A 27,782-nucleotide genomic window follows, 5' to 3' on the forward strand; every position below is an offset into this window, starting at 1 on the left:
ATTTTGGTTATTAGCTAAATTTATTATACCCAACGTTATTGGAAAAAAAAACTTTTAGACAATTACATTTTAGGCACCTTTTACAGAGATCTAAGAAGTGAAAGGCCAAGATGCCGAGAATTATGATAAAAGGAGGTGTTTGGCGTAACACGGAGGTAAATGTCCATACATTATTGGAAGTTTTTTACTCTTTTTAATATACATTAATGATTTTCCAGAATACCTGGAACACAGCAAACTACGACTCTTCGCTGATGACAGTATTATATACCGAGAAATAACATGTCAACAAGACTGCACAAATTTACAAAAAGATCTTAACGCAGCAGCGAAATGGGAGGCTGATTGGCTCATGGCCTTCCATCCTGGAAAATGCACTATCTTAACCATCACACAAAAAAAACAACCATTTAAACACGATTACATCCTTCATAACCATACTTTAGAACTAGTAACATCTGCAAAATATCTTGGCGTAACCCTACAGTCTAACTTAAAATGGAACATTCACTACAACAACATCGTATCAAATGCAAATAAATCTCTTGGCTTTCTTAGGCGAAACTTAAAAATTTCTAACTCCAGTATCAAATCCCGTGCTTACCAATCAATAGTGAGACCAAAACTCGAATATGCCTGTAGTCTATGGGATCCACACACAGCAGATTATAAAAATAAGCTAGAAATGGTACAGAGGCGTGCGGCCCGATATGTATGTAACAATTACCACAACACCAGTAGCGTTACATCCATGTTAAACGAACTACAATGGCCCTCACTCAGTGAGCGCCGCCTCAAAACCAGACTTATCATGTTCTACAAGGTCATCCATGGACTCATTGCAATCCCATCACTAGTCCTCATACCATCAGATACTAGAACAAGAAAATGACATACTCAAACATTTCGGCAAATATCCACCTCTAAAGACAGCTACAAATGGTCATTCTTTCCGCAAACAATCATTCAATGGAACATGTTGCCACAAGTTGTGGTAGCAAGTCAAACCATTGAAATTTACAGAGATCAGTTGACACCAACTGTTCTCCACAACATAATTTAATTCTATAAATAACAATGTACATATTTTTTAATCACTTGTTGTTTTCTTTCATGTAAATATCACCAAGTATTCTACTAAGTTAAAGATAAATTTTTGTTCATATTTTTTAATCATATACTCCGCGCATGCAACAGTTCGTAATCTTCAATAATAATGAAGCTGTAACTGTATATCAGAAGAAGAAGAAGAAGAAGAAGTTTATCAGTTCACACACGCTTACATTTTTGTTTTACAACAGTGCATGTTTTTGTTTTGGCGTTTACATCAAACATTCTTAATATTGATACTGTTGTATAAGGGTGGTAATGGACATGACGAATAACAGTTAAAATTGTTGCCAAATGACGTTAACAGTAATTTTTGGTGCATGACGATTAAATGTGCACTTTCTTTTTTAGACCATGTAGACAATAAAAAAATAAAGATTTAGTTGATCACGTTTATTTATTTCCAAAAATAACGGTAACGTTAATTATTTGAGCCCTCTGACGAATCACAATAAGGATATTTTTACAAATCACAGTAAAATTTTAATCAATTTGACGCTAACAGTAGCCGAAAATTGACAGTTGACGCCTGACTGTAAAGGGCATTACTACCCAGTTGTATGTCTAGTGATATTTCTGTAGCAGGCTACCTTTTGATATACTGTAATGACTATGTTGGAATCTGCAACACTGAACCTCAGAATTTGTGAAAAATTCACCTTTATGTGGCTTCTGATTCAAAAGATATCTCTTGCAATGTCAAGGACAGGCAGGTACATGTAAATATCGACAAATGTATTAAAAAAAATCCAACCATTCTTACATGTATGTAAAAAATGGTGGATTAATATAAGAGTAAGAGTAAGTTATAGTTATGCTGTTTCTACAGCATGGTCAACAGTAAATTGATTAGTAAAATTGAATAAAGAAATGGTGAATATGTCAAAGAGACAACTACACGACCAAATAACAGCAGAAGGCCACCAATGGGTCTTCAATGCAGGGAGAAAATCCTGCACTTGAGGTGGGCATAAGCTAACCCCTAAATAAAAATGTGTTCTAGTTCAGTGAAAACTTCAAAACATATAAATGAACAAAAAATAAAAAACATTCAAGACAAACAAATTAAAGGCCAGAGGTTCCTGACTTGGGACTGAAGCAAAAGTGAAGAACACACAGCAATACCAACATTAAAATTCAGTTTATAAAATGCCTTTTAGTACTTAAAAGTAGGCCAGTTTAATGGGAAAAACTTATGTTAAACCAATGATATAAAGTATGCAATTGTATAATCATTCATTGACACTTTTCATTTCTATAGAAATCAATTGACCCTGCTCCTCAGTCATGGCCTATTAAGAATGTTGTAATACAGAATGCTGTATACAAGTATGATAGCAAACATATTTATATTTTATTTCAGGATGAGATTCTGAAAGCAGCTGTCATGAAATATGGCAAAAACCAGTGGGCTAGAATTGCATCATTGCTACACAGAAAATCAGCAAAACAATGTAAAGCTAGATGGTAAGTTGAGATACATGTACACAATAAATTGTTACAGCGTAGAACTCCAGCTGAAATTACTTAAACTAGGAGCTAAATCTTCTTCAACAAAAATTATAATAATGAAGTAATTATCCCTAAGGTCTTGTGCTTCTTTTTTTTAATCAACTACTGATAAATTAAAGGTAAAGTTTAATGTGTGTAATTTGAAAGAAAATCAGTTGAGGTGTACTGATATTTTGCTGTAGTCCTACATACAAATATGAAGATCAGTGGAGTAGTTTAAGGCCAAAAATATATTGTGTTTTCAACTTTTCAAACACAAACATGCTTTTTCTTCAAGTACCAATTTTAACATGAGAGGGGTTGGTCATGAACGTTCTTTTATCAAACTATTTACTTGAATGTAATCACTGAGTTGAATGTAAATATAGAATTTCAATATAAAGTTTGTTTTTCCTAAACAAGGCTAATATCAAATGGACTGTACACTCCAAAAGTATCAACTAGAACATCATCGTCAATGACAGGAAATTAACAAAAAGAAATTGAATATTTCTTTGTGTAAAGTACTTTATAACAGCATTCAATGTAAAAATTTTATTTCATCACAGGTTTGAATGGTTGGACCCAAGTATCAAAAAGACAGAATGGAGCAGAGAAGAAGAAGAAAAGTTACTACATTTGGCCAAGTTGATGCCTACACAATGGAGAACTATTGCTCCTATTGTTGGTAGAACTGCAGCACAGTGTCTAGAACATTATGAATATTTACTGTGAGTCTCATGATTCATAAGGACTTAATTAAAACATAAGTATATGAAAAATCTTGTATTAGCCTGTCATGAAAAATGAATTTAAAATGACAAGAATAGAATTTGGCATCTAGTAGCTGTGACTTACAATTCTAAAAATTTAACAACAACAAAATATTATATATGAAAAAAGAAGATGTGGTATGATTGCAAATGAGCATCTCTCCACATGAGACCAAAATGACACACCAATTAACAACTATAAGTCACTGTATGGCCTTCAATGAGAAAACTAACAGGCTCCTGACTTGGGACAGGCACATACATACATAATGTGGTGGGGTTAAACATGTTAGCGGGATCCCAACCCTCCCCTAACCTGGGAGAGTGATATAACAGTACAACATAAGAACAAACTATAAAAATGAGTTGAAAAAAAGCTTAACTCATCAGATGGGCAAAAATACAAGTGGACGTGGACGTTTCTTTACAATGATATTGAGCAACATGAACCTCACCCAAAAAAAAATAGACATAAACTGGGTTATTAAATTTATGTTATTGAGAGGTGGTTTAATAAAATTTTACCTATAGTCTTTAGAAAATTTTCATTTTAAAGCATTTTTTTCCAGAGATAAAGCTCAAAACAGAGATGAATCAGAAGATGACCCAAGAAAATTGAAACCAGGAGAAATAGATCCAAACCCAGAAACAAAACCAGCAAAGCCAGATCCAGTTGATATGGATGAAGATGGTGTGTACTATTAAATGGTGGAAAAGATCGTTTGTTATAATAGTATTGTATTATCCAATGTACAAATGATGTAAATGTTAATATTTTCGAGGGGTGTTATATTCATGATTCTTATGCATAAATCTTTTATGTGGTGATTAAATTGTGCAATGATTGAAAAATTCTCCCTACAAATCACAAGTACAATACAATACAATGTGTTGTTATTATTATATAAATAATGTTTGATGCCCTTATGTTTATACTTCCCATTCTGACATATGAGTGTGAAATATGGGGATTTGAAAACAATTGCATGCTGGAAAAGAATTCAACTGCAGCTTTGCAGGAATATGTTTTAAAAAAAAGATCCTAAACACAAAATACTATGACAAGGAAAACTTGGTCTTACACCAATAGATACTATGATAAAAGTTGGAATGGTGTGGAATTTGGAATAGATTTCTCGTCAATGGAAAAACACTAAGCAATATCCAAAAAAAATAAATAGATAAAGCATATTGTATTGTATTTATAGATAGTCTTCTTTATTAAATGAATGTTGAAATTAATTTTGATATGATCAAATGACTTTGACAAGATAATTGATTTTGTTTTTATAGAACTTGAGATGTTATCTGAAGCCAGAGCTAGGTTAGCAAACACTCAAGGCAAAAAAGCCAAAAGAAAAGCAAGAGAAAAACAGTTGGAGGAAGCCAGGTTTGTCTGAAAGATATATATTAGAAAAATAACTTTAATATGTATAACCATGGTTGTGACAGTATCCATAAGTTAGACAAGTGTAACAGGAAAAAGGCATGCCATAATTTGGATCTTTTAAAAAGAAATCATGAAATAAAACCATAAAAAAGATTGAAAGGGTTTGGACAAACCAAATATTTTTAAGTGTGGCCTAATGTCTAGAATGTAATGATTGAATATTGAATGGAGCTTTTCACTCCCCTCAGAAAGGTTACCAATGTCTTAGCAAAAAACGTAGCTTCAGTCTGCAGAATTCAGCAGCAAATTGTTTTACAGAGTCAGTTTTGATGTTTGCCGCCTATCTTGCAGCTTCAAGTTTGCCTTCCTATTCACTAAGTAATTTTTTGAATTCTTAAAATCTCTAAATTGATTCTTTTTACCAGGAGGTTAGCAGCATTACAAAAGAGAAGAGAGTTACGAGCAGCAGGAATAGAGTAAGTTTTTATGTCCCATTTATGGGCATTATGTTTTCTGGTCTGTGTGTCCATTCCTCCGTCTGACTGTCCTGCATCAAGTTAAAGTTTTTTGTCGAGGTAGTTTTTGATGAAGTTGAAGTCCAATCAACTTGAAACTTAGCACACATGTTCTCTATGATATGATCTTTCTAATTTTAATGTCAAATTAGAGATTTTCCCCCATTTTCACGGTCCACTGAACATAGAAAATGATAGTACGGATTGGGCATCTGTGTACTATGGACACACTCTTGTTTCATGTCATTTATTCATTGACACAGAAAAAATTTGAACAAGATATATATGTGATTGTTTAAATAGAAAATTTGATATAAAAAAAGAGGTATGACTAGTTGCTATATATATTCTCTCCCCAGTTAAGATGTTTGAATACATTACCAAAGTAAAAGTCAGAGGGAAACAAAATAAGAAGGAAAAGTTCAAAATGTAAATAGTGATCATTAGCAGAAGCGATAATTCCATGAGCATTACATGCTTTAAACTCTTTAAATGTGGGTTAATATTCAAAAGTGGTACTGTAGAATCATTATATTCATTGGATACCGGAAAAACCATGAATTTAAATGTTCAACAAATTGTAAATTTGCTGTATGATTAAATGCAGACTTTTGGAAAACCATGAAATAAATATCCACGAAAATGCAAGTTTTCCTCAATCCACGAAAATTGGTCCCCATGAAAATAAATGAATCCACAGTAACTCCCCGTGTATTACATGATTAAAGAGATTCATATGTTTCATTTGGTTTATATTTCAGTATTAAAAAACATAAGAAGAAAAAGAGAGGAGTAGATTACAATGCAGAAATTCCGTTTGAAAAGAAACCAGCACCAGGTATATCATACTTGTATTATATAATCAAACATTCTTCATAGAAATCATTTGAAACAAAAAATATCATATATTGTCGTTATTTTGAAAAAAAGAGCATGAATTCAGAAAAAAGTTTTATTATAATTTTATAGGAATGAAAAATAGATAAATGAATTTAAGGTGTATGAAGCGGTCTGTTGCTATAAAGCAGTCTGATTTAACGGGCATTATACATTTTGTGTACAACTGTTATCAGAAAAGAAACTAAATAAAATGATACATTCCTTCTTGCACTAGTTTCACCCTTCTACAAACAGTAACTGGTAGATATGGGAGTCTATATAGTCAGCTTAAACAGCAACAAATTGATATTTCACAAATTAATAAAAAAAATAATATTTGAGGCGTTTAAGTAGGAAAGGACCAATTATTATCAGTTAATAACAAGCAACAAAATTGATCAATAAATTGTTGATTGCTAACATCCAGTGGCAAATATTTCATGCATGTTCAGGAGGAACAAGCAACTAGACGCAATACTGGCCAGGATATTTGATTACATGTCATAATGGAGAATTGGCTCAAGTATTATCCAGATATGGAAAGGAGTACTGTCTGATGTAAATCTTTCCAATATTCCTTTTTATTATCAAAATTCCATTTATTTTTGACAGGTTTCCATGACACATCTGAAGAAGTTTTTAAGCCAAAAGATATTAATTTTAAAAGATTAAGACAACAAAATCTGGATGGAGAAAGAAGAGATGATGCAGAGGCTGTAAGTCATTTCTTGCCAAGTATATTTTTAATTCATTTATTTTCATGGTAACAATTTTCCTGGATGTTGATAATAATGCCCTCGCGTATTACCTCTTAACATAGAACAAGTTCAAATTTGAGTGGCATCACTTTTTTGTTTGCTTTTGTCTGCATTCTCTCTTTACTTCACACCAGCGGGATATTTATAAACTAATACACCACCAAACACCGATCAAGTTAAAATTGGGTGGTGTCACTATCACCATTTAGGATTTATGTCCATGGATAAATGTAAAAATTACTGAATTTACCAATTTCATACTCTTTACTTTGCCACAACCAGCAACTTCTAAGAAAATCAAAGAGAAACAAAAGAGAATAGTTGTTGATAGATTTTTGAGACTATGATTTTCAAATGCAATGGGTAAAAAAATAGACTTATACTTTCTTTTTTTATCAAATATTTTCTCCCTTAAAGTAAAAACATGTATTTATTTGTATAATTTTAGAGAGAAAGAAAGAAAGATAAACTAAAACAAAAGAAAAGAAAAGAAAATGATTTACCTGGAGCAATAGCCAGCCAAAGCAAGTAAGTGTAAAATTGTTTTGAAGCTCAGAGTAATTAAACAAATGTTTGACTGGTCGCAATGTACAAAATTTATTACAAACATTTTTTTGGCTGTTTTGTTTAGTGTTTGCCTGTTTTTGGCATAGGATTAATTGGTGATAAACACCACTTTCAGCACTAATGTTCTATTTTGTGGTGGTCATTGGTGGAGGCAGCTGGAGTGCTCAAAGAAAATCACCTACGGTAATACCTCCATTATAAAAACTGACAATCCTAGTCAATTAAGATTGGAGTAAAGTGCACCTTCCCCATGGGGGATTCGAACTCACAACCTCAGTGTGGATAGGCTAGCAATGTAGAAGTTTGACAACTTAGACCTTTTGGGCACTGAGATCCCGGTCAGAAAGAAGGAGAAAAACAGATTTAAATATTAATCCAATCTTGGCCAACGTCATCTTTGGGGTATCTAGTTTGAAAATGTGTCCGATGACCTGGCCATCCAACCAAGATGGCCGCCATGGCTAAAAATAGAACAGGGGTAAAATGTAGATTTTGGCTTATAACTCTGAAACCAAAGCATTTAGAGCAAATCTGACAAGGAGCTAAATTGTTAATCAAGTCAATATCTATCTGCCCTGAAATTTTTAGATGAATTGGACAACTGGTTGTTGGGTTGCTGCCCCCCAATTGGTAATTTTTAAAGAAATTTTGCCGTTTTTGGTTATTATCTTGAATACTAATATAGATAGAGATAAACTGTAAACAGCAATAATGTTCAGCAAAGTAAGATCTACAAATAAGTTAACATGACCAAAATGGTCAATTGACCCCTTAAGGAGTTATTGCCCTTTATAGTCAATTTTTAACAATTTTCATTAATTTGGTAAATTTATGTAAATTTTTACCAAGTAATTTTCTCTGTTACTAATGGGCAAAGTTCATTATAGATATAATTGTAAGAAGCAAGAACGTTCAGTAAAGTAAGAACTTCAAACACATCACCATCACCAAAATACAATTTTGTCATGAATCCATTTATGTCCTTGTTTAATATGCACATAGATCAAGGTGAGCGACACAGGCTCTTTAGAGCCTCTAGTTTGCAGGCTAGCGATACAGAAGTTTGACTTCTTATACCATCTGGCCACCAAAGTCCCTGTTGTTATAAAAAATAAGAAGAAAAACAGATTTGAATCAGGGCTTCCAAAACGGTCATATATTCCGGTCATTTGTATAATGTCTGGTAAAAGTCCGGCTGGTCAAAGTATGAAACGGTCATATACTTTTTAGTTTTCAAGGCTTTTTCGGTCATTTTTACATAATTCACGATCTTTTTGACCAAACCTTTTGCCTTTAACATCATCACATTTCCAGTCATAAATGTGACATGATGATTAATTACTATTAAAACAACACCTACTTCAATACTTTATAATTTTAATCAAGGCAAATTAGTAGTTGGACAGCTGAAATCTACCTGTTCAGGTGACAGGTGAACTATGTTCAGTACCAGACATTGTATAAATTGATCGGTTATTCACAATTTTTGTTCTTACTTTTCAGCGGTTTGTTTCTAATTGATTTAGTCCAAAAGATTAAAATTATTAGAAATTAGTTATCAACATGATTTGATGAAAAATTTAAAAAGGATTTAAATGAAAAATCCTCAGAACTACGTCGTATGAACTAGAACACGTGTGCGCATGTGCACAGGTGGGAAATTTAATTATGCATCCTACATTTCTTCAAAAATGCTAAAATTATCATTGATACATGTATCTAACGTTCATTTCAAGTATTTTGTTGAAGAAATAACGTGGAAAGAGCTTCTTCACTCAGTCGTGCTTTGTTAACGTACACTGATTTTACATATCCGTTTATGGTCCATGTTTTACCATTGTCAAGTCAACATCCGGTTGACCTCTCCGGTTAGAACAATGTGAAACGAAAGTAAAGTTTTTGACAATGTCATTTTGCACAAATAAAAAGTCTAAGGCAGATATGAGCACGCTGATGTGCACACTTTGAATGATGCACTGCCAATTTAACAGTTACATCCGTACATCAAATTCATATCATATCAAAGTAAAGTTTAAAATCGTTTTTTTTTTTAATGTAATGTCAATCATTGGAATGGCCATCTGATTACCATAATTGCCTTTTGTGACTAAGTCTTAAGGGATTAAAATCGGGATCAGATATGAAATGTCCGGCTGGCTCAAATATTTTTTGGAAGCCCTGATTTGAATAGACACAGCATATGTAAAAATTCACTTTATATCATATTAATTTATTTTTCAGTTTCCAAGAACCAGTGAAAAAGAGAAGTAAACTTGTATTGCCAGCTCCACAGATCTCTGATTTAGAATTAGAAGAGGTCAGTTGTATGTCTAGCTCTCTTGGGCAGATTTGTCCATGTGAACTAGTACAAACACATCTGACATATCTTTACAATTTGCATTTGTTATCTTTTACATTTTTCAACCTCCTTTAAAGTGATTAGGCTGATTTGAACTTGAGTTTATAGTTTCTGTTCTCTTATTTCAGCTTTCCTCAATGATATACAATGCTGAAAAAACAAGTTTGAATTTGGATTTTTACCTTTCTGAAATAATGTCTCTTTATAAAGTTATATGAAAAATGGGGGGGACACATTCTTCATCTATTTTAAATTTTATTATAATGTTGACATATTGCTTTGTATCTTGTTGAATTGTTAAAAGTAATTTCATGACAAGAAATAAGTTCTTTATTTTATTTGTCATACTTTTGCACCAATATATCATCAAAATGTAGATCTGTTAAGTTTGTGAAAGTAATTTTCTGTATTTCAAATATTAGATGCAGCCAAATTAAAGCAATTTATATTTGTAAATTTATTCGTTTAACAAATATTATCATCACACTTTTCTACTACTCTTAAACAGAATGACTCCATGTTTGGTCAGCATCATGACAGTGATGAGTTGTAAAGTATGAGCCTCTTTCTGAAGTGAAAGATACCAACTTCTTAAAATTCCAAAAGAGTTAATTTATACATTTTGTAAATACTAAATCTGTACTGTATATGTTATTGCATAATTCTGTTTTAGGTTGTGAAAGTTGGTCAAGCTAGTGAATATGCCAGACAGCAGGCAGAGGAAACGGGTGCACAAAATGGTGCCAGTCAGGCCTTACTACAAGACTACAATGTGACTCCATCATTGGGTAATCTCAGGACACCAAGGACACCTGCTACACAAGATAATGTATTACAGGTAAAAATGTAGTATTTTTCTCTCACACTGTCATATGAATTTTTCTTTTGCAACTTTGCATTAAAAATCTTTTATCATTTTGATTTTTTTTTTATTCTTGAATAAACATTGCTTTCAATGTATGAAAATAAAAGATACGGTCTCTATTTCATTAAAATCATTTTATTTGGACCTCATTCTGATTAACGGAAGGGTAAACACAAAGTAAATGAACCAATGTGAAGAAATTCAGCTAGAGACAGATTTTAATTATATCATTTTATTTTTCCACTTCTAAATTTAAATAGTTGTTTTGAAAGCTATGTTTTTTACTGGAACTAAAATTATCCCTTGTTTTTTACTATTTATATATACATAGAACTAATTTCAGGAAGCACAAAATATTATGGCTCTACAATTGGTGGACACCCCATTGAAGGGAGGATTAAATACACCTCTACATCAGTCAGATTTCAGTGGTATTACTCCTCAACGTAACACAGCGCAGACACCAAACACAGTGTTAGGTACACCAATGAGGACCCCAGGAATGGAAAGTAGTGGAGGTACATACACATGTTACTAGACTCCAATGATTAATGTCACTTTCCTAGCTTTGCTACCAAAGCTGATTTTTTGAAGACCTCCAACTAGAATTAAATTAATTAGGAAACATTTGGGCTGCTCATAATTTGGAAAGAACCTTACTTAATATATTGAACAACTGAAGTTCTTATACTGTGATTCATTTATTTTGTGGGTACAAATTTGTATAGATAAAGGAAAAGAGATTTCCATTGATATTTTGTGGTTTTTCAATGGTCTGCAAATAAGCCAATAGAAAAATTGTACTTAGTTTAACATTTAAATGTGTGGTTCATCTGTATCTGCTTAATATGCTAAAATTGGTAATTATGAATAATAATGAATCCCTAGTAGGTCACACAATCTTAATTCTATAGAAAGAAAGTGAGTTAGGCAATATTGAATGTTTGCATGTTTGATACCATATCTCCCAGTTAAAGCTTCTCTATCCTAAGATAGTACTGCACTGCACTTTTCATGTCATTCTGATAATAGTAATTTCCAGTGGAAAAGCAGAAATTGGATATTTTTCAACATTGTTTGAAGATCACATAGAATTGTCCTGTTATCTAGTATCTTGTTTATTGTTTCAGTTAAGAATACAAAATTATGTTACCTTTCATAATATAATTCATTAAAATCTCCAAGAAAAAAATATAGGTTGTTAGTGATACCATATTATATGATGCTTATGTCAATTTTATTCTAAACAATTTGAATCAGGACCCTCTAATAGGGATTATTTGTTTGAATAATTACAGCATTAACACCACATGGTATGACCCCTAGAATGGGCGTGGCAGGACAGACACCATTGAGGACACCTGTGAGAGACAAACTAAATATTAACCCTGATGAGGATTATGACATGAATGTTAATGACAAATTTTACCAGGTATGTATAAATAAGCAGTTACTTAAGAATACTACATAAAAATTTGATGCAGATGTTTTTAAGTTTGGAGCATTATGAATATGAAATAGATGTCCACTAGTAAAAAAAATGACTAAAATAGAAAATAATTTTATATGTTAAAAACATGAAAAATTTGTAAACCAAGTGAAAATTTGACATAAATCATAAATATGATATTTATTGTTTTTAGAGAGACCTCAAAGACCAGTTAAAACATGGTTTGGCCAGTCTACCTCGTCCTAAAAATGATTATGAAATAGTGGTTCCCGAAGACATGGAGCAGGATATACATGAACCAATGCAGACAGACGATTACATTGAGGATCAGGCAGACATTGATGCTGCATCAGAGGAGGAGAGGAGAGCTATCAGTAAGATATACATACAGCTAAATGCCATCATTCAAGACTTTGATAAACTTATTGTTAATTCAGAAATTTTTTATGATCTTTTTATTATAGCAAACAATTGCAACCTATTGGTGACACTTTTTTTAAATCTTTGTAGAGTTATTAGTATACTATATATACTGAAATGACAATTACTAATTTGGAATTTCTGTCCATTGTTTAACAAACTGAACAAATACAAACACAAATTTCTAAACTTGCAGTAAAGTTTTCAAAACATTCATTGATTTACATCAAATTAGGAAGAGTATGGTGGTTTCAGGCTGCACTCAGCAAAGCATTTTATTTTATATAATTTAATAGAAAGGTGAAATAACCAGTGGTTATTTTATAGGACAAAAAGAATTAAGAATGAGATCTCAGTCAGTACAGAGAGACATGCCCCGTCCAACAGATGTCAACAGTAATATACTGAGAGTGGCTGGTCCTGGTGATCCTGCTCTTACAGATCTACAGAAGGTAAAATCAATAGACATTTTAATACTTAACAATTCTACCAACCAAAAAGTTACCAATTGTACAGCATGGCTCAACCCTTTGTCGTCTATGTCTAATTTAGTATTTGTTCTTTTGTACTACACTTAGGTGTAATTCAACAGGTTTTCATGTTTAAACTCTGTTTGCTAGACCGGAAAAGCATTATCTATTTAGTATAGCATAAATATAATACTGTGGATTCATTAATTTTCCTGGATACATGAACATGATTTCATTGTTTGGTTCAAGTCTGCAGACAAGTCTAATAGAAATCTGTGATCTGATGAACATCCTTACAATTAATGAAAAGTGATACACAATGTATAAATAAATAAAGTAAATAGAATTTAATTATTTCTTTGTTCTCTATTTGTAGGCTGAGGAATTAATCAAAAAAGAAATGTTAACTATGCTTCATCATGATGCATTATATACACCAGGTTCTAATCAACTGGGTGTCGCACCAGGAAGTAAAAAACAAACACAAAAAGGGGTTCTAAATCAGGCCCAGCATGCATCATTTTTAGAGGAACATCCATATGAAAAGGTCAATGAAGCTGATTTAGAAGAGGTATAGTTTACATAGTGTTGCACATCAATTCGCCTTTTCTGAAACTTGAGGACTATGGGTAATCTCATTGTTCGTACACCAAAATGAATATAACGCCACGTCATTGGTTGAATTTCCATTGTTTATGATGTTTTGATATACACTTTTAAAAATATAACCCAGGATGCATTAGATTCTGAAACAGTGAATTATTGCATTTGAGTCTCAACAGTATTGGTATTGCAAAGGGTTACTTGAAGCTTGACGTCCACCTATAAACATCCTGTTAGCCATTTACCTCTACTCAATAGAGAGTTATTATAGATAATGTACATATCACAATCATTCATAACTAATAACAGCCTATATTAAGGTTTCATTGCAATGAATTCATGAGCAACATGACAGGTCAAAGGTCATTAATAATTTTAAACTCGCACAAATATATATCCAAGAAAATAATTACTTTTCTCTCTTTCAATTTTTTCAAATTATTTATTGCTAACGGAATGTATTCTGTTATATATTTACATAAAAGTTTTTGAATAACTGGTCATTATCATGATATATGGACTGCCCACAGGACATTGGTAGTGATAATGACTGAGCCGGAGGCGAGATCATAATCGCTGTTACAGTCAATACCACTTTCCTACGGGCAGTCTATATATCACGATAATGACCAGTTATTCAAAAACTTTTATGTTTATTTCATTGAGGAACCATGTTTTTGAAAATTCTCATAAATTCAAAATGTCCAAAGCAAACTCAAGTAGTTGTACAATTTCTATGACAAAGAGTGAAGACAAGTCGTAGTAATACTACCATTCATTTTAGAGCATTTTTTCAGGATATGAATACTCAATCAAGTTCTCTATAATTTTATAATTTACCAAAATAACAGGAAATGTTTTATTAAAGGAACATCTCTCTAAACAGAGAAACCACACCCCAACGGTCATTAACAGACGGAAACCGGGCCCCACTGGTCATTATCATCTAAAACGACCGGTTTTCTGGTCCGTTTTGTTCTGTTAATGATCAATGGAATTTATTACTGAAGAGAATCTTATTTTCAACCGATATGAAAAAATATATATTTCAATAATAAAATTTCCTTTACTGTGAAAGTGTTTTCTGTATACCCTTGTATACCCTTGTTTATACATGTTGTGCTAGGTTGTATGTTACAATACAGAAAATTCATTATTTAGAAAAAGAAATAATGCTTGCTGTAAAAATCTAAAGAACTGATGTATATATTTTTTTTAACATTTATTGTTTGAAGGCTAAGCGGCTTCTACAGATGGAAATGGATTATGTAAAGAAAGGAATGGGTCATGGTGATCTGTCTATTGATGCTTACTCCACTGTATGGGAGGAATGTTACAGCCAGGTATTATATCTACCTTCACAAAACAGATACACCAGAGCTAATCTGGCTAGCAAAAAAGACAGAATAGAGTCTCAGGAAAAAAGATTAGAGGTAATTTCTATCAGCATATACAGTAAACTTCATAATGTTAACTCCAAGAAACAAGTGGAAATTGTTAAAGTTATTTTTAGCTTTCAACACTAAAGTTCTGTTTTCAAGTTGTATATTGTGTGTACATGATAACATGGTAAATGTAAAATCAATTCTTTTATATATTTTGATCTCAATTTGATTCATTTTATTTTGACCAGCCTGTTGATTTATACCTATGTGATTTATTTTTAGCTCGACTGGCCCGAAGGGCCAAGTGAGCTTTTCCCATCACTTGGCGTCCGTCGTCCGTCGTCGTCGTTAACTTTTACAAAAGTCTTCTCCTCTGAAACTACTGGGCCAAATTAAACCCATCTTGGCCACAATCATCATTGGGGTATCTAGTTTAAAAAATGTGTGGCGTGACCCGGCCAACCAACCAAGATGGCTGCCTTGGCTAAAAATAGAACATAGGGGTAAAATGCAGTTTTTGGCTTATAACTCAAAAACCAAAGCATTTAGAGCAAATCTGACATGGGGTAAAATTGTTTATCAGGTCAAGATCTTTCTGCCCTCTAATTTTCAGATGAATCCGACAACCCGTTGTTGGGTTGCTGCCCCTGAATTGGTAATTTTAGGGAATTTTTGCTGCTTTTGGTTATTATCTTGAATATTATTATAGATAGAGATAAACTGTAAACAGCAATAATGTTCAGCAAAGTTAGATTTACAAATAAGTCAACATGACCAAAATGGTCAGTTGACCCCTTTAGGAGTTATTGACCTTTATAGTCAATTTTTAACCATTTTTCGTAAATCTTAGTAATCTTTTACAAAAATTTTCTCCTCTGAAACTACTGGACCAAATTAAACCAAACTTGGCCACAATCATCATTGGGGTATCTAGTTTAAAAAATGTGTGGCGTGACCCGGCCAACCAACCAAGATGGCCGCCATGGCTAAAAATAGAACATAGGGGTAAAATGCAGTTTTTGGCTTATAACTCAAAAACCAAAGCATTTAGAGCAAATCTGACATGGGGTAAAATTGTTTATCAGGTCAAGATCTTTCTGCCCTCAAATTTTCAGATGAATCTGACAACCCGTTGTTGGGTTGCTGCCCCTGAATTGGTAATTTTAGGGAATTTTTGCTGTTTTTGGTTATTATCTTGAATATTATTATAGATAGAGATAAACTGTAAACAGCAATAATGTTCAACAAAGTTAGATTTACAAATAAGTCAACATGACCAAAATGGTCAGTTGACCCCTTAAGGAGTTATTGCCCTTTATAGTCATTTTTTACCAATTTTTCGTAAATCTTAGTAATCTTTTACAAAAATCTTCTCCTCTGAAGCTACTGGGCCAAATCAATCCAAACTTGGCCACAATCATCATTGGGGTATCTAATTTAAAAAATGTGTGGTGTGACCCTGCCAACCAACCAAGATGGCCGCCATGGCTAAAAATAGAACATAGGGGTAAAATGTAGATTTTGGCTTATACAGTCGAACCTCGTTGTGTCGAAGTCGAAGGGACTGGACCAAAGTATTCGACTCATCCGAGGTCGAGTTTGTCGTCATAAATTTTGAATGCATGAAATACGGTATGAGAATTGAGTAAACTAGATACAATGAACAGTGTGCCTTTTTTCTCTCGATAAGACACTTTATGATTGTGTATTCAATCTCCATTTTAGGTCCTTCGTAATAATTAAAAACACAAGTACAGATACAAATCATGCACAAATAAAATCAATAGTCTACACAAATATTTACAAAGGTCAGTCGCTATAAATTTTGAAATCACTCGCGGCACGAAATAAGTTCTGAACGGTCTCTGATGAGGTCGTCTGCTAACATTAAATCATCATGAATTTATTATAATTGTCATAATCCTTTTATCTATGGTAATTAATGAGTTTTAAATCTAACGATTCATTTAATCTCGGCTTGGGTTAATTAGATTCGTTTCGTTTTATCTCAGGTGAAAAATGTTCAACACACTAACATGCCGCTTGAACGATCAACAAATTAGCGGTCACCATAAACATGTCATTTTAACTGTTCTACAAACAAGTATGTTTATTCAGCTTTAATCTCTTTTGAAAATGATTAGTTGACATAAGAAATACATCCGATTTGAATTTTTATCATTAGGTCTGCATCTTTTGAAAATTCTTACTTTCGAAGTTCGAGACATCGGGGTCAATTTACATTATTTTACTTCGACGGGACTATAAAATTTACTCGACTTAACCGAGTATTCGAATCAACCGAGTTCCACTCATCAGAGGTAAATATGCATTGATCAAACGGGAATTTTACCGGGACCAAGAAATTACTTCGACTCATCCGAGTTTTCGACACAACCGAGTTCGACACAACGAGGTTCGACTGTAACTCTAAAACCAATGCATTTAGAGCAAATCTGACATGGGGTTAAATAATCTATTAGGTCAAGATCTATCTACCCTGAAATTTTCAAACAAATGGGACAACCCGTTGTTGGGTTGCTGCCCCTAAATTAGTAATTTTAAAGAAATTTTGCAGTTTTTGCTTATTATCTTGATTATTATTATAGATAGAGATAAACTGTAAACAGCAATAATGTTCAGCAAAGTAAGATCTACAAATAAGTCAACATGACCAAAATCATCAGTTTACCCCTTAAGGAGTTATTGCCCTTTATAGTCAATTTTTAACCATTTTTCTTAAATTTTAGTATTCTTTTAAAAAATCTTCTCCTCTGAAAGTACTAGGCAAAATTTAACCAAACTTGGCCACCATCATCATTGGGGTATCTAGTTTTAAAAATGTGTGGCGTGACCCTACCAACCAACCAAGATGGCCGCCATGGCTAAAAAAAGTACATAGGGGCTAAATGTAGATTTTGGCTTATATCTCTGAAACCAAAGCATTTAGAGCAAATCTGACATGGGATAAATTGATTATCAGGGCAAGATCTATCTGCCCTGAAATTTTAAGGCAAAACAGACAACCTGTTGTTGGGTTGCTGCCCCAGAATTAGTAATTTTAAGGAAATTTGGCAGTTTTTGGTTTTTATCTTGAATATTATAATAGATAGAGATAAACTGTAAACAGCAATAATGTTCAGCAAAGTAAGATCTACAAATAAGTCAACATGACCAAAATCGTCAGTTTACCCCTTATGGAGTTATTGCCCTTTTTTAGTCATTTTTTAACAATTTTCATAAATTTTTGTAAATTTTTGTAAATTTTTAGTATATATTTTCCACTGTAATTACTAGGCCAAGTTCATTATAGATAGAGATAATTGTAGCAAAAAGAATGTCCAGTAAAGTAAGATCTACAAACACATCATGATCACCAAAACACAATTTTGTCATGAATTTATCTGTGTCCATTGTTTAATATGCACATAGACCAAGGTGAGCGACACAGGCTCTTGAGAGCCTCTAGTTTGTTATTATCTTGAATATTATTATAGATAGAGATAAACTGTAAACGGCAATAATGTTCATCAAAACAAGATTTACAAATAAGTTTTCATGACCAAAATAGTCAATTGACCTGTTAAGGAGTTATTGCCCTTAATAGTTAATTTTTATACGACCGCAAAAATTGAAAATTTTTTGGTCGTATATTGGTATCACGTTGGGTTGTTGTCTGCATCGTCGTCGTCGTCGTCCGAATACTTTTAGTTTTCGCACTCTAACTTTAGTAAAAGTGAATAGAAATCTATGAAGTTTTAACACAAGGTTTATGACCACAAAAGGAAGGTTGGGATTGATTTTGGGAGTTTTGGTCCCAACATTTTAGGAATTAGGGGCCAAAAAGGGCCCAAATAAGCATTTTCTTGGTTTTCGCACTATAACTTGAGTTTAAGTTAATAGAAATCTATGAAATTTTGACACAAGGTTTATGACCACAAAAGGAAGGTTGGGATTGATTTTGGGAGTTGAGGTCCCAACAGTTTAGGAATTAGGGCCAAAAAGGGGCCCAAATAAGCATTATTCTTGATTTTCGCACTATAACTTTAGTATAAGTAAATAGAAATCAATGAAATTTAAACACAAGGTTTATGACCACAAAAGAAAGGTTAGGATTGATTTTGGGAGTTGAGGTCTTAACAGTTTAGGAATTAGGGGCCAAAAAGGGGCCTAAATAAGCATTATTCTTGGTTTTCGCACTATAACTTTAGTATAAGTAAATAGAAATCTATGAAATTTAAACACAAGGTTTATGACCATAAAAGGAAGGTTGGGTTTGATTTTGGGAGTTTTGGTCCCAACCGTTTAGGAATAAGGGGCCCAAAGGGTCCAAAATTGAACTTTGTTTGATTTCATCAAAAATTGAATAATTGGGGCTCTCTGATATGCTGAATCTAACTGTGTATGTAGATTCTTAATTTTTGGTCCCATTTTCAAATTGGTCTACATTAAGGTCCAAAGGGTCCAAAATTAAACTTAGTTTGATTTTAACAAAAAATAAATCCTTGGGGTTCTTTGATATGCTGAATCTAAAAATGTACTTAGATTTTTGTCGCTGCAACTTTTGTTGCAGAAAGCTCGACATAGGGATAGTGATCCGGCGGCGGTGTTAGCTCACTTCTTACAAGCTATATATTTTTAGAAGGTGGAAGACCTGGATTGTTCATATTTTGTATATAGATTTTTGTAATGTTAAATTCTCTCTTACTGTAAGTAATAGGATAACTATATTTCGTATGTGCGTACCTTGCAAGGTCCTCATGCCCGTCAGACAGTTTTCACTTGACCTCGACCTCATTTCATGGATCAGTGAACAAGGTTAAGTTTTGGTGGTCAAGTCCATATCTCAGATACTATAAGCAATAGGTCTAGTATATTCGGTGTATGGAAGGACTGTAAGGTGTACATGTCCAACTGGCAGGTGTCATCTGACCTTGACCTCATTTTCATGGTTTAGTGATTATAGTTAAGTTTTTGTGTTTAGGTCTGTTTTTCTCATACTTTATGCAATAGGTTTACTATATTTGTTGTATGGAATGATTGTAAGGTGTACATGTCTAGCGGGCAGATGTTATCTGACCTTGACCTCATTTTCATGGTTCAGTGGTTATAGTTAAGTTTTTGTGTTTTGGTCTGTTTTTCTCATACTTTATGCAATAGGTTTACTATATTTGTTGTATGGAATGATTGTAAGGTGTACATTTCTAGCGGGCAGATGTCATCTGACCTTGACCTCATTTTCATGGTTCAGTGGTCAAAGTTCAGTTTTTGAGTTTTGGTCTTTTTATCTAATACTATATGTCATAGGTCAACTATATTTGGTGTATGGAAATATTTTATGATCTATTTGTCAGTCGTACAGGTTTTATTTGACCTTGACCTGGTTTTCACGGTTCATTGCTCAGTGTTAAGTTTTTGTGTTTTGGTCTATTTTCTTAAACTATAAGCAATAGGCTCAACTATATTTGTCATGTTTGTTGTATGGAAGCATTGTTAGCTGTACATGTCTGCCTGGCATCAGGGCTTCCAAAAAAAATTTGAGCCAGCCGGACATTTTATATCTGATCCAGATTTTAATCCCTTAAGACTTAGTCACAAAAGGCAATCATGGTAATCAGATGGCCATTCCAATGATAATGACATTAGATTAAAAAATGATTTTAAACTTTACTTTGATATGAATTTGATGTTTGGATGTAAACTGTTAAATTGGCAGTGCATCATTCAAAGTGTGCACATCAGCGTGCTCATATCTGCCATAGACTCTTTATTTGTGCAAAATGACATGTCAAAAACTTTATTTTCGTTTTTAAAATCACGTTTTTCTAAAACCGGATGTTGACTTGACAATGGTAAAACATGGACCATAAACGGATACGTAAAATCCGTGTACGTTTTACAAAGCATGGTCGAGTGAAGAAGCTCTTTCCACGTTATTTCTTCAACAAAATACTTGAAATGAACGTTTAGATACAGGTATCAATGATAATTTTAGCATTTTGAAGAAATAAAGGATGCATAATTAAATTTCCCACCTTTGCACATGCGCACACGTGTTCTAGTTCATTCAACGTAGTTCTGACGATTTTTCATTTAAACCTTTTAAAATTTTTCATCAAATAATGTAGATAAACTAATTTCTTATAATTTTAATCTTTTGGACTAAATCAATGAGCTACAAACCGCTGAAATGTAAGAAAATAATTGTGAATAGACCGATCAATTTATACGATGTCCGGTACTGAACATAGTTTACCTGTCACCTGAACAGGTAGATATCACCTGTCCAACAACTAATTAGCCTTGATTAAAATTAGAAAGTATTGAAGTAGGGGTTGTTTTGATAGTTATTAATCATCATGTCACTTTTATGACCGGAAATGTGTGGATGTTGAAGGCAAAAGGTTGGGTCAAAAAGATCGTGAATTATGTTAAAATGACCGAAAAAGTCTTGAAAACTAAAATGTATATGACCGTTTCATGCTTTGCCCAGCCGGACTTTTAACGGACATTATACAAATGTCCGGAATATATGACCGTTTTGAAGCCCTGCCTGGCATATGGTTCAACTGACCTTGACCTCATTTTCATGATTCATGTTAAGTTTATGTGACAGTCGTAATAAAGCTTTATATTTAGGAGTATCAACATAATATTAATGATTAGTAAAGAAGACGAGACATTTCAGTGTGTGCACTCTTGTTGATTATTGGCCAAGTTTTCAAGTTGGTCCAAATCGGGGTCCAAAATTAAACTTTGTTTGATTTCATCAAAAATTGATTAATTGGGGTTTTTTGATATGCCAAATCTAACTGTGTATGTAGATTCTTAATTTTTGGTCCCGTTTTCAAATTGGTCTACATTAAAGTCCAAAGGGTCCAAAATTAAACTAAGTTTGATTTTAACAAAAATTGAATTCTTGGGCTTTTTTGATATGCTGAATCTAAACATGTACTTAGATTTTTTGTCGAGCCTGCAACTTTTGTTGCAGAAAGCTCGACATAGGGATAGTGATCCGGCGGCGGTGGCGGCGGCGGCTACGGCGGCGGCGGCGGTGTTAGCTAACTTCTTAAAAGCTTTATATTTTAGAAGGTGGAAGACCTGGATGCTTCATACTTTGTATATAGATGCCTCATGTTACGAAGTTTCCGTCAGTCACATGTCCAATGTCCTTGACCTCATTTTTATATGGTTCAGTGACCACTTGAAAAAAAAGTTCAAATTTTTTGTAATGTTGAATTCTCTCTTATTATAAGTAATAGGATAACTATATTTGATATGTGCGTACCTTGCAAGGTCCTCATGTCTGTCAGATAGTTTTCACTTGACCTCGACCTCATTTCATGGATCAGTGAACAAGGTTAAGTTTTGGTGGTCAAGTCCATATCTCAGATACTATAAGCAATAGGGCTAGTATATTCAGTGTATGGAAGGACTGTAAGGTGTACATGTCCAACTGGCAGGTGTCATCTGACCTTGACCTCATTTTTAGGGTTCGGTGGTTATAGTTAAATTTTTGGTGTTTTGGTCTGTTTTTCTCATACTATATGCAATAGGTCTACTATATTTGTTGTATGGAACGATTGTAAGGTGTACATGTCTAGCAGGCAGATGTCATGTGACCTTGACCTCATTTTCATGGTTCAGTGGTCAAAGTTAAATTTTTGTGTTTTGGTCTGTTTTTCTCATACTATATGCAATAGGTCTACTATATTTGTTGTATGGAACGATTGTAAGGTGTACATGTCTAACGGGCAGATGTCATGTGACCTTGACCTCATTTTCATGGTTCAGTGGTCAAAGTTCAGTTTTTGAGTTTTGGTCTTTTTATCTAATACTATATGCCATAGGTCAACTATATTTGGTGTATGGAAATATTTTATGATCTTTATGTCAGTCGCACAGGTTTTATTTAACCGTGACCTCATTTTCACGGTTCATTGCACAGTGTTAAGTTTTTGTGTTTTGGTCTCTTTATCTTAAACTATAAGTAATAGGTCAACTATATATGTTGTATAAAAGCATTGTTAGCTGTACATGTCTGCCTGGCATGGTTCATCTGACCTTGACCTCATTTTCAAGGTTCATTGGTCTATGTTTAGTTATCTTGGTTAATGTTAAGTTTATGTGACAGTTGTTATAAAGCTTAGCTTTATACTTAGCACTATCAACATAATATCAATGATTAGTATAGAAGGCGAGACATTTCAGCGTGTGCACTCTATGGGCCCAGTTTTCAAGTTGGTTCAAATCAGGATCCAAAATTATTATATTAAGTATTGTGCAATAGCAAGAAATTTTCATTTGCACAGTATTCAGCAATAGCAAGAAATCTTCAATTGCACAGTATTGTGCAATAGCAAGAAATTTTCAATTGCACAGTATTGCGCAATAGCAAGAAATCTTCAATTGCACAGTATTGTGCAATAGCAAATATTTTCAATTGCACAGTATTGCGCAATACCAAGAAATATCTAATTGCACTATATTGTGCAATAGCAAGAAATTTTCAATTGGAGTTATCTTTCTTTGTCCAGAATAGTAGTTGAATCAACTTAAATCATTGTTTTATACAATATACAATGTATATTCACTTTTACTACCAACTGATAAATTAAAACAATCTTTACCATTCAGTGATAACAAGCACTTTATTTTACATTTTAATATTTTATGATGTATTTAAATGAGTAGTTATTGTTGTAAACTTCATTAAAAATTTGAATTGAGATCAGTTTTGGAAAAAGGGAAAGGGGGATGTGAAAAAAAATGGGGGGGGGGGAGGTAAATTTTTCTCATTTCAGATTTCATAAATAAAAAGAAAATTTCTTCACACATTTTTTTTTGAGAGTATTAATATTCAACATCATAGTGAATTGCTCAAAGGCAAAAAAAATATTTTAAGTTCATTAGACCACATTCATTCTGTGTCAGAAACCTATGCTGTGTCAACTATTTAATCACAATCAAAATTTAGAGCTGAATCCAGCTTGAATGTTGTGTCCATACTTGCCCCAACGGTGCAGGGTTCAACCTCTGCGGTCGTATAAAGCTGCACCCTGCGGAGCATCTGGTTAGCATTTTTCATAAATTTTTGTAAATTTTTAGAAAATATTTTCCACTGTAATTACTGGGCCAAGTTCATTATTGATAGAGATAATTGTAGCAACAAGAATGTTCAGTAAAGTAAGCTCTACAAACACATCACCATGATCACCAAAACACAATTATGTCATGAATTTATCTGTGTCCATTGTTTAATATGCACATAGACCAAGGTGAGCGACACAGGCTCTTGAGAGCCTCTAGTTTATATAAAGATAACAAGTTGTGGTATGATTGCCAATGTTCAAATGAAATTAGATGTAAACAATTATAGGCAATCTTCAACATTGAGAAAAAGATATGTATAGTTAGCCTTAAAAGGCCCTGACATGTAAAATATGATATGATTCAATTGAGACAACTATCAGCCTTATGTATAACAAAACAAATTATGAAAAACTAATATGACAGACATGAACCAACAACAACCACTGAACTTTAAACTCCTGTCTTGAGACAGGCACATTTATAAAGAATGTGGTGGGGTTAAACATATTTGTGAGCACTCAACCCTCCCCCACCTGAAACAGTGATGTAACAGCACAACATAAGAAAAAAATATAAAAATCAGTTGAAAAACCATTACTTATTGGATCGATACAAAGCATTATAAAAATCAAAAATATAACAGTTTCTCAAAAAATGGTGTTTGCTGTGGAAAAAAGATAAAGACAAATTTAAGAAGTACAAAACACTACATTTATATATCATATCACAAATATTTCCGCCTTTGTATGGTTTCAGAGGAGATGCACCTCTTTGAAATCAGTCTCTTCCTTTAGTAGTATAGATTTCATACTTCACCTCAAAAACTTGGTTTTCCCTTTAATTATAGGTTTTTAAAGGGATATATCATTCTTCCAGTTTCATACAACTAAAAGGTATCACGAATGACCTTACTTTATTGTTTATTTCATTGCATCTTTTTGTACTTCACAGAATAACAGAAATTATATGACAAAAGATGCTAAAATGGCAGCAAAAATGGAAAAGAAATTAAAGATATTGCTTGGAGGTTATCAGGTAATTCTTACTGCTTCTACTGAAAAGATAATATTGATTTAATATCAAGTTTCAAGACGTTTAATTTATTAATCAAATGTAATAAAAGTAATCTTAAAAAAAATAATGAAAATTTGCATGAATTTACAAATCACTTAGTTACTCTTCCTTCCAAGTACTTAATATGCAAGCAAATACTTATTTTAAATTTTATGAATCTATTGTCTTAAGATTTAAGCTCATATATCAATATCTGTTACTGTATATATTTGTAAGACTAGGGAATCCATAAAGAACTTTTAATAGATGAATATTTGAACAAATTGTGAGATGTATATCTTTTATTGTTCACTTTCAGTCAAGGTCCCAAAGTTTGATAAAGCAGATACATGATTTGTATGAACAAATAGAACAAACACATGTAGAGTTACGGACCTTTGAAGATCTTAGGCAGCATGAGATTGGAGCCATTCCCAAGAGAAAGGAGGTGAGTGATGCTTACTTTATATAAATATAAAAAGATGTGGTATGAGTGCAAGTGAGACAACTCTCCATCCAAGTCACAATTAGTAAAAGTAAACCATTGTAGGTCAAAGTACAGTCTTCAACACAGAGCCTTGGCTCACACCGAACAGCAAGCTATAAAGGCCCCCAAAAATGACTAGTGTTAAACCATTCAAACAGGAAAACCAACAGTCTATAAAAAAAAAAGAAACACTTATGAAACACATCAACACCAACTTTACTTAGATATCAAAGAGAAACAATCCACAACTCTGTACATGATATAGCTGTATGAGATGTACTGATATAATGTTATAAGAAGCTAGGATTTATATATCAGCAGATGATTAAGTGTTTTATCTGTAAAGGCATACATTCTTTCAATATTGCATGAAAACATGTTTCTGTGGATTCATTGTTGCTTGAGATACAAAGAGATTTAGGAATGCCAAAAATTAAAAAGGTTCACCTTAGTACAAATTTATTTTAGGCTTATATGCAGACTTTGAAAATTCATAATTTACAAAATATCAAGTGGCACAACAAAAGTAAAAAAACTTAAAACTATTTTATAACATTGTTTTAACGTTCCCAAGTATTGCATTATGTTGATTTAATTGATTGTCTTGAAACTTCAAAATGTTGTATCAAAAAGACCCCAAAACTATTTCTGGAAGGTGTATCAAAATATTAGCATTGTTCTGTGTTTTAATCTGTCAAATTATTTTATTTGCTTATTTGTTACTTTCAGTCCCTGACAGAAGATGTAAATAGACAACAGGAGAGAGAGAAAGAATTACAGAGAAAATACAGTGAACTCCAATATAAACAAGATATTATCCAGTACAACAAATAATATGGACTTGTGTTTACAAAATTATAACACAGATTGAACTTATATTTGTCAGAATTTTGTACAGTTTAATATCAAATGTTATCAGAATTTTAACTCATTAAAAATATAAACAGAGCCATAACAAAAGATTAAATCTAAAATTTAAAGAAAAATGCTAAGATTTTTTTATTACATAGCTTTACTGGCTTAGTTCTCATAATTTTTAACAAGTTTGTGTAATTTTGTTATAAAACATTACTGTTAGGACTATTGCCTTCAGACAAGTATTTTACATAGAAAAGTTATGCATTATACTTATACATGTATTTATTATACTGTATTTCTAACTTTCTTGTTATGAATGTGAATTTCTGGTATCATTTAAATAAAATACGAAAAATTTCAGGGAGAAATATGAAGTGTACTAAAAATCTGAGTTCTTGAAGTGTCAGTATGAATTTTTTTACTGATCAAAATTTTAGATGTTTGTTACAATTTCTGTCCAAATCACTCAAAGGTAGTTAGTATTGCAATACAATGATAGGATTAAATTGATGAAAATGTTATTTTGACTGTCAGAAAAATTACAAACAGTGTCTGTTCAAATGTCCCACAAGACAAAATTATTTTTGAGAACTCTGTAAAAATATATAATTTATTAGTCCCATGACACTTCATCAATATTTGTCTTCATGGTGGCTTTGTAGTCCTAGTAAAACAAAATAGTTTTGAAATGAAAAAACAAATAAATAATCATTAATGTAAAAACTCATGATTCATATTTCTATGTTAGAAAAGAATGGAGTGAGAAGCTCTTAGGGGAGAAAGAAGTTATGTTATATATGTATTTCATATTGTCATTCCATCAATAAAACATCTGACCAGTATTTGTTTTCATGTATTTGGTTCTCCAAAGACATCTATTTAGAGTACAAATGTATATTCAAATGAGATTTATCATTTATCTCATATCAGTTATTTAAAATGCAATGTACCATGTCGTTTCAGTTTATTGCTACCTTATTGATTTCTTCAAAGTCTATTGTATCTATTTAAGATTCCATTGCTGCATTTCAAGTGTACCGGTATGTCTGACCTTGAATTCAGATATCATAATGGATAGAATCAACTTGCCTTGTATACTTTGCATCATACTAGTCTATCAGTTTGTGTTACTTGTATCAAAACGATGTAAATGTGTCCTCCTTGCATTTTTCAAAAGTTGAAGTATTTCGATGGTCTATTAGTAGCTTACTTTTCACAAGTGTTTGTTCTAGATGGTTTTATCCTTGGCTTTGTCA

General features: G+C 32.7%; 1 protein-coding gene across 1 annotated transcript; it reads left to right on the top strand.

Moving 5' to 3' along the window:
• On the top strand, positions 1 to 27,368 carry LOC139492095 (cell division cycle 5-like protein). Its single transcript, XM_071280238.1, has 20 exons — positions 1 to 155; positions 2,474 to 2,577; positions 3,171 to 3,332; positions 3,944 to 4,065; positions 4,668 to 4,764; positions 5,190 to 5,240; positions 6,041 to 6,117; positions 6,771 to 6,874; positions 7,365 to 7,444; positions 9,725 to 9,800; positions 10,516 to 10,680; positions 11,051 to 11,225; positions 12,006 to 12,139; positions 12,351 to 12,531; positions 12,905 to 13,029; positions 13,424 to 13,618; positions 14,886 to 15,083; positions 25,080 to 25,163; positions 25,501 to 25,629; positions 26,398 to 27,368. The coding sequence occupies exons 1-20, from the start codon at positions 111 to 113 to the stop codon at positions 26,500 to 26,502; spliced, it is 2,409 nt and encodes an 802-aa protein (XP_071136339.1). The 5' UTR covers positions 1 to 110; the 3' UTR covers positions 26,503 to 27,368.
• The last annotated feature ends 414 nt before the right edge of the window (positions 27,369 to 27,782 follow it).

The sequence above is a fragment of the Mytilus edulis genome, chromosome 10 (genome assembly GCF_963676685.1).
Source record: "Mytilus edulis chromosome 10, xbMytEdul2.2, whole genome shotgun sequence".
NCBI lineage: Eukaryota > Metazoa > Mollusca > Bivalvia > Mytilida > Mytilidae > Mytilus > Mytilus edulis.